This window comes from Crocodylus porosus, unplaced genomic scaffold (genome assembly GCF_001723895.1).
Source record: "Crocodylus porosus isolate Cpor-Errol unplaced genomic scaffold, CroPor_comp1, whole genome shotgun sequence".
Lineage (NCBI taxonomy): Eukaryota > Metazoa > Chordata > Crocodylia > Crocodylidae > Crocodylus > Crocodylus porosus.
In genome coordinates, this window is record NW_017728927.1 from 7,089,613 (window position 1) to 7,097,833 (window position 8,221).

The following is an 8,221-nucleotide window of genomic DNA, read 5'->3' on the forward strand; positions in this document are numbered from 1 at the left end:
GCCCATTTGCTGAGCTTGTCCAGGTCAGCCTGGATCACCCGCCTGTCCTCTGACGTGGCTGCTTTGCCCCAAAGTGTGGTGTCATTGGTGAACTTGGCCAGTCCACTCCTGACTCCAATGTCCACATCATTAATGAAGGTGTTGAACAATATGGGTCCAAGAACAGAGCCTTGGGGGACCCCACTGGTCACAGGGCACCATGAAATATTGAAGAGAAAAAACTCCTATTGACTGTCCAGTCTTGGCTCAGACCCTAGAAATAGCTGCCAGGGGGGCTGCAAAGAGGACGGAGCTGGGCTGGTCTCAGTGGGGGCAGATGGCAGGACAAGGAGCAATGGGCTCAGGCTGCAGCAAGGGAAGTTGAAGTTGGATATTAGGGAAAACTTTCTCGTGAGGAGGGTAGTAAAGCACTGGCCCGTCTGTCCGGGCAGCATCCGGCTAATTGTAACCAGGCAGGATGCTCATCTCCCCTGCGTTTGGCGCGCAGAGTTGATACAATGGCATGCCTTGGTAATTTCTCCGGTAATTAATGCCTCATTATAAATGAACGAGGAAGCTAATGACTGCATAACCAGAGTGCAGTCCGCACAGAGGTTTCCCACCTTGTTTTATATTCTCCAAGAAACCTTGTGTTGTCCGTGTTCAGACTGGAAAAGGCTTGCGGAGGGAGGACTGTCAGGGCCCTCCGTGGGAACACGGGTGAACATTAGAAAGAGGATTCAAGCTGCAAGTCCGAAAAACGACCCTCACATGAGAGAGGTTTTGCCGCTAGAGCAGCATCGTGATGGCACGGGGGTGTCCGAAAAGCGGAGGGCCCCGACTGCTTTTTGTTTAAGGCCAGGAGAACGGCTGGGTCTGCTTTTACTTTTCCTGAGCTGAGAGCAATGCAGAAAGGCGACGAAAGGTCTAAACATTGAAATGTAAATTAGATATTTAATGCCTGAGTTTTAGTTGGACCTCTCCCAAGCCTTCTGTATTGTTGGCCCAGGAACGCGGAGCTCCCTCGTTCGGAGAAGTGATCTGGGAGTTATTCTGGACAGGTGGGGTTGGAGCGCGCTCAGTTGCAGCCACAGGTTCGTGCCCGCGTGGATCTGCAGGTGCAAAATTGCACCGGCGCATTTGGAAATCCGGACGTTAGCGTTGGTTGTGCTCATGAAATACGTGAGATTTTACGTCTGATGGCCTCCTTTTTTGATCACCAAAAAAATCCAGGGCATATTAGCCACCGCCCCCCCCCCGGCATAGTTTTTCTCATTTATTTGGTTGCCCGCTTTGTAATCTTTCCCTCTGTTTTCTTAAGCGGCAAAGATGGGTGAGCTGCTGGCACTGTGCGTCTGTCGGGGTCTCTCTTGGCGAAGGGTGCCTTTGGGGATATAAGTTGCTTATGCCCCATAGAAATGGCCTGATGTCTCCCCCTTTCTTCTGCAGTATTTAACCAGGTACTTACAATAGCTCCTTCCCCTTCAAGATGCATTTAATTCGGGCAGTGGGTGACACAGAAGTCACGACTTCTAGTAACACGAATCGCGCCCCCGCTCCTCGCTGGCAGTAAAGCCGACTGAAAATCCCAGTCCTAAAATTTCCGCTCCTAGGGAAATCCTGCTGTTTCAACGTTTGTATGAAATTCTGCTCAACATGCAGCAGCCCTGGCTGCTTTAATTCAAAATCGGGGCCTCCCTTTTTATATGATAGCTTAGTAGCCAGAGCACTTGTCTAGGACACGGGAGACTTGGTTTCAGTTCCTTCCTCAGCCTGCCCGGGGATTTCCAACCCATATCTCCCACCCCCAGGGAGGTGGGAAAAGCCCCAAGCGATGGGCTTTTTTGGGGTGAGGATGTCCTGCACTGCCCCGTTGAAGCCGGGCCGCTGTGCAGGAAAGGGGTCACGATCCTGTGGAGCGGAGAGAGGGCGTGCGAGGAAGCAGGATTGCAGCCGGTCCTTGCTTCGGGGAACGCTTCTCTGCACTGGCCAGTGGCTGTCGAACGTCGGATACGTGCCACCGCAGCAAGCGGACCTTGGGGAAAATGCTGAAAACATAAGGGAAAACGCAGCGAATTTCGGCAGATCTGAACCCTACCGTGGTAGTCGAAGAGCGAGAGGTTTCGACGTTTCCTCTTGCAGCTTGGCCGCTCTTCTCCCATCTCGCGCCGCCAGCACCGGCCCGCCTCGTGCTGAATTACGGTACGGTCTGCTTGGGGTCATGCCTGCCAGTGCCGATCTAACCCAGGTTTGGGCTTCGTTCCCCTGGACCGAAGGTGAACGTGTCGCCTGCCTCGGCCACCCGAGAGAGAGAAATCCTCCTGCCTGTGCTGAACTGGAGGTCAGAGTACCTTGAAAATTTGGACTGGGTTAATGTAACGCAAGATTTAAGCTGGCGGGTTGGGGTAAGTGGTCGGGGCAGGTTATTCTGCAGCACATCGAGGCTAAATTTGGGGACGCTCACCCCATAGTGGCTGGCAAGACTTGTCCCAGGCGTCACTTCTGGGCGCACTGGACTTCTTTTAGTACCAAGAGGTTGCGATTTCTTTTATTACCAAGAGAGCTGCATCTTTTGAGCCCTTGGGGTGGTGAGAGATCTGACGGTGTGGGAAGAGGCTGGAATCGGTGTGGATCCCGATCGGCATGGCCCGGCAGGAAACCAGGGTGGCACATAAGAGACCCCCATCCGCGGATGCTTCCCAGAGAGGGGGAAACGCTGTCGGGGGGTGACTTGCTTCCAGTGCAAGGTTACGCCTGCTCCCATCAGCTCATCCGATCCTGCCTAGCTCTTCCCTAGCAGTTTCCCTGGGAGATGTCGGAGCGCTTTACAGAGAAAGTCAGGCTCCTGATCCATGTCTTAGAGAGGAGTTTTGGCAGAGGAAGGGGAAGGGACTTTTCCAGGTCTCCTAGCAAATTCGAGGCAGGCCCCGAGTCCTGGTTCCCTTTGGCCGAGGCGCTGAAGCCCGTGCACGACTCTGCTTGGCATCTCAGTCCTGGTCGCCGTGTCTCTGCCCAAAAATCTTGTCCCCTCTGCCACCCAAAATGCCACGCTGCCCTCGGGATGGAAACAGGACCGCATTTCCAAGCGGGTGCAGACTGGCACAAGTCCTGTTCTGGCCCACATTTGCTTATCCTCAGAGATGAGGGTGAATATTTAAAACGTTTCTGGGATCTTAAGTTATCACAAAAATATCGCGGCGTTTTTGCTGGACAAGTCTAAAGAAATGCTGGAGATTCGGCGCGTTTCCTGCCGTGGCCCGCTGCGTGATTTTCCTGGAGGGAGCCTTATGCAGGGGGTAGATAACGAAGGAATTAGCAGAGGAATGTGCCTGAGTACACAGCAGCTTTTATTTGCATTTTTGCTCACACCTTGCACGCGTGAAATTGGGACCTTGGCGGGTTGTAATAGGAGGCGTCAACTGAACCGCTGGCAACGGCCACAATATCCCAGGCCGGCCTCTCGCAGCCATTGATTAAACAGTAACCTTGCTGTGATTTTGCCCTCCGTCCCTGTGATGGGAGCGCCAATCATGAAAGTGCAAGACTGAATAAAGCCTTCACAATTACAACCTGGAGCTCGCTAAAGGAAGAATAAAAAGCCATCGAACACCCCATAAATATTTATTGGCACTGCAATAACGCATTAATAAGAGAAGTTTGCTTTTGTGTTCAAGGCTTGAGACTGGGTTGGTTTGTTAGAGGGGTGTTGGGGGGAGGCAGGCTCCGTGGGCAGGAGATGAACCGAAAAACGAGCGCTGTTGTGGCGTGTGAGATTTTGCACAACTCCCCCAGCAAACCGAAGGGCTGGGGCTTGCCGTGGCTGATGTGCAAGGGCACTGAGCTGAGTTTGAGAGCCCGGAAAAGGGCAGCCCTCTCCCTTCCTTCGCACCAGGAACAGGATTTGTTCAGGAGGCAGCAGGACAAGGGGAGCCGGACTGAGCTCAACCGAGCGGCCCAGCCCCCGTCCAGTTTTGTTTTGGGATCTCCCCGGGATGCGTGGGACCTGCTGAACTACGAGAGGCAATGATTTCCATCCAGAAATTCATTGCAAGAATTGTTTCTTGCATAACCTATTTGAGTGTGCAGTTTCTTGAAGTCCTAGCTGCTCATCTTTCTTTTAAAAAGTGCAGGCTGACTTTGAAATCTTGCCTTGCTGGGGAGTGTCACAAGCCCGCGGTCCCTTATGGCTGCTATAGGTTCAGGGACTCTTTTTAAGCCAGAAATCCCTGTTATGATCCTCTCACCTGATCTCTTGAATAATGCCAGGTGGGGAACCTCATGCAGCAATTTCTGGCGGAGCTAAAACATCCCTTCTGGGAAGTCATCTAGTCCTGACTTCGGGACTGTGAGCCATGGACGCTCCAGCATGTCAGTGGGCAATCACCGCAGCGCAGCGGCCTCCCGTGCCGCCCAGGTCACCTTCCCAATAGCACGGCTTGGCTTCAAAGGCACAAGAGCTTTTCATCTGAGCTAATGGAGAAGCAGCCTGGAGCTGGGGCTGTTCACAGTGGTGACAGGACAGGAGCAATGGGCTCACGCTGCAGCAAGGAAAGTTGAGGCTGGATATTAGGAAAAACTTTCTCACAAGGAGGGTGGTGAAGGGTTGGACCAGGTTACCCAGAGAGGTGGTGCAGTCTCCATCCTTGGAGGTTTTTAAGATGTGGCTAGACGGCTGGGATGATGTAGTTGGGGCTGCTCCTGCTTTGAGCGGGGTGGGGGGACTGGATGTGACCTCCTGGGCTCCCTGCCAACCCCAATTTTCTATGAATCTATGTTAACCCCGTTGGCGTATGGTGCAAAGCTGGATGGTTCGCATTCACCAGCAGAGGATGGTCACGCGCACACTTGCTCACTAGCACGTGTGAATCCGAGGGCTTGTAGCATTCTTCTTCCTTCTGGTAGCGAAGTCTGGGAAGGGCAAAACTCCCTTGGGGCTGGGTTTATCCGTGAAGGGACCCGGAAAGCGAGCGAGGCCGGCCGTTCCCGGCCTCGCAGGAGACACAGTACTGCTCGGCGTGCAACGGGGCCTGTTCCCCAGGCCTCGTCAGCTGGCAGGCAGGTGAGACCCGGCTGCCCTCCGAACAAACTGGTATTTCAAGGCTTGGTAAAAGGAGAGAACAGGAGGCCTTTCTTGTGGCCTGAGGTTGCATTATAGCAGGGATTCGTGGAAGGCGCGGCGGCGTTCAATGCTTTTTGATCGCTCTTCCCGAAGAGCGATATCATAGCCAGAGATTAGAAAGCGGTGTTAAATCATAGCCTCGGATTCGCGCGTCTGCCCTTTCCAGGCAAACGCGGGGCTGGGTGCGCAGGAAGCTTTGCACGCGCAGCTCCCTTGGGGATTCATGTCAGGGATGTGGCAAAAGTCCAGCAGGGTTTTTTATGTTATCGAGAACACAACAGAGCATTGGGATTTAAGGTTTAAACGTAGCTGCTGTGGAGGGGCTGGCTGGTGGCTCTGGAAGTGGAGTCGCGCGCCGTGTTGCCCTGCCCGGGTTTGCCGGTGTTGACCCGGCAGAGAGGGGCTTGCTCCCCATGCCATATCCGCCCTTCCTGGGCTTTTCTGCTGAGGATGCCCATGAGAGTGCTAACGAATAGCAACAGCAATGATGGCTTGAGTCCATGGACCTTCAGACTGTCTGAATTTAGGGCCCAGCAGCCCTCCAGCAGCTGTGTCCTGGTGCAAGGATGCTGTATTCGGGGACCCAACTGGTTCATTAGGAGACGTTCCCATCTCTCCATCCTTTGCTGCCCACTCTTGTAATTCTGGAGTCACGGGGCGAGGGACTCTGGGTTGACGCTCAGGACCTTGCCCTGCGTGCTTGATTCGGGAGGTGCCCCACAACACAACGGCCGTACCAGATGCTGAAGGCTTAATCCAGTTCTTGTACTAATTTATATCCCAAGCAGCCTCCTGCATGGGACGGTATCGATCACGCGTCCTTTCCTTATTGGTATTACAGTGGCATCCAGAGTGTAATGTCCATGAAACGTAGCGTTACAGTAGAACCGAGCGCCCCGGCGCGGGATCAGGACTTTGCTGTGCTGGGATGTCTCGAGCCAGGGTAACAAGGTCGCGGCCCCAGGCAGATGAACCCCTTGGAGAAGTGAGGGATGGGTTGGTGTTGCGGGGGGTGGTAAATAGGCGACGCAAGTCAACCTAAGCTTGGCAGATAAGAAGAGGTTGCAGCTCTTGCCAGCACCTGGGGAAGGGGCTCTGAGGTGGCAGCCTCCCTCTCCGGAGGTGCCTGCTCTTGAGGACCAGTCCCCAGGCATCGCTGTGCACATGGGAGAAAGGGCTTGAGCCTGAAGCCGATGCGAGCGAGCAGGATGGCCGGCACAGCGAGGGGGAGGTTGGCAGGCCGGACTTACCAGCTCGTTCCCGCCTTAGTGCCCATAGCCGTAGACATTGAGGTGGACAGAGCCGCTCACGTCTTTACCTTTGTCCTTCTACTTCCGCAGGAGCCTGATGCCGCGGACGCTGGAGGGGCAGATCACTATGGAGAAAACCCCGAGTTACTTCGTGACCAAGGAGGCCCCGAAACGCATTTACAACATGTCTCGGGACACCAAGCTGATCGTGGTGGTGCGCAACCCGGTCACCAGGGCCATCTCAGACTACACGCAGACCCTCTCCAAAAACCCCACCATCCCCAGCTTCCAGGCCCTGGCCTTCAAAAACATCAGCACGGGACTCATCGACACCACCTGGAGCGCGGTGCGGATTGGCATCTACGCCAAGCACCTGGACAGCTGGCTGCAGTACTTCCCCCTTTCCAAATTCCTCTTCGTCAGCGGGGAGAGGCTCGTCAGCGACCCGGCCGGAGAGATGGGCCGGGTCCAAGACTTCCTGGGTCTCAAGAGGGTCGTGACGGACAAGCATTTCTACTTCAACGAGACCAAGGGCTTCCCCTGCCTGAAGAAACCAGAAGGCAGCAGCCGGCCTCGCTGCTTGGGGAAGTCCAAAGGACGCCCTCATCCCAAAATCGACGGGCAAGTGATCCAGCGCCTGCAGGAGTTTTACAGGCCTTTCAACATGAAGTTCTACCAAATGACGGGGCAGGACTTCGGGTGGGACTGAGCCCTTCCCAGGCTGGTCGCCGTATACACCGCGGGGGGGTGAAGTAGACTTAGTCCACTTAGCAGCTCTGCAAGGGCCACGGCACATCCCGTGCACCGCCGCGAGGGATGCCACGGCAGGGCGTCCCAGGCGAGCCTTCAGAGACTTTTCCCCTCGTTCTAATTTATATGGGACGTCTCCCTGGAGAGACGCGTACGCTTACTGAGTAGAGAGAAATATTTAAGAAATAATAATAATAATAATTAAAAAAAAAAAAAAAAAAGACAACAACAACCCAGGTGCCCCCTCCCGCCCATCAAATTAAATATTCTTCCATATAAACCTTGCTAAGCTATATTAACCGGGACAGTTTGCAGAGGGTGAGTGTGAGTGCGTGTGTGTGCGCGTGTGTAACGACCGAGACACTACGATTCACAATAAACTTCGGAAATGGAGCAGCCCCCTGGTAATTCTGCGCCTCCTTTTGGGTCGAATCGAGGAGCGCGGTCGTCTTCCCAGCCGGCCGGCCTCGCCCCTCAGCTAGGCAGGGGAGAGCCCCAGGCCCCGGGCTGCCGGTTCGTCGTCGGATGCCTTTCTGTTCGTCAGAGGGACGCTGCGGACCGGGCCTTGGCTGCTGTACGGCAACGTAGGTTTGTGGACTTCCACGGGGCATGGCCAGCTTGCGCCGTCGGAGGATCTAGCACCTGTATACCGGGGCGGGGGGGCGGGAAAGGTGATTTAGGATCAGAATAACACAGCAGGAGACTGTGCCTGCTCCCGGTATAGTCAGTGGGGTTTTTGCCAGTGACTTCCTTGGGACCACTCTCATGCTCGGATTATTAAAAAATTTATTTATCTATTACTTCGGATGCTGTTTTGTTGTTTTTTCTGTGGACTTCACAGAGTTGGGGGGGTTTTTTATTTTTATTTTTTTCTGTTTTGTGAGTCACATCCACCTGCTGGTTTTTGTGCTGAGATCCCAAACTTGGCAGTGGTAAGTTCCCCCCTTCTGAGGGCGGCTGTGTATCCTCTGCAGCCCGCGGCTGTCTTTCCTCCATAGGGTTTGTTTAAAAAAAAAGGAACAGCCCGTCGTCTGCTTGCTCGAATTCTGTGACAGCCCCGTGAAAGGAGACGAGCCGAACGTCCTCGGAAGCAGTCGGGCGGTTGGAAAACGTTGCCGGGTCT

At 54.4% G+C, this 8,221-nt stretch overlaps 1 protein-coding gene across 1 annotated transcript in view; it reads left to right on the top strand.

Moving 5' to 3' along the window:
* Nucleotides 1-7,898, top strand: part of HS3ST6 (heparan sulfate-glucosamine 3-sulfotransferase 6) — a 126,926-nt gene extending 119,028 nt beyond the window's left edge. Inside the window, exon 2 of the mRNA XM_019542132.1 lies at nt 6,383-7,898. Within this exon, the coding sequence (XP_019397677.1) occupies nt 6,383-7,057 (675 nt within the window). The 3' untranslated portion in view covers nt 7,058-7,898. The remainder of the gene's footprint in view (nt 1-6,382) is intronic.
* The last annotated feature ends 323 nt before the right edge of the window (nt 7,899-8,221 follow it).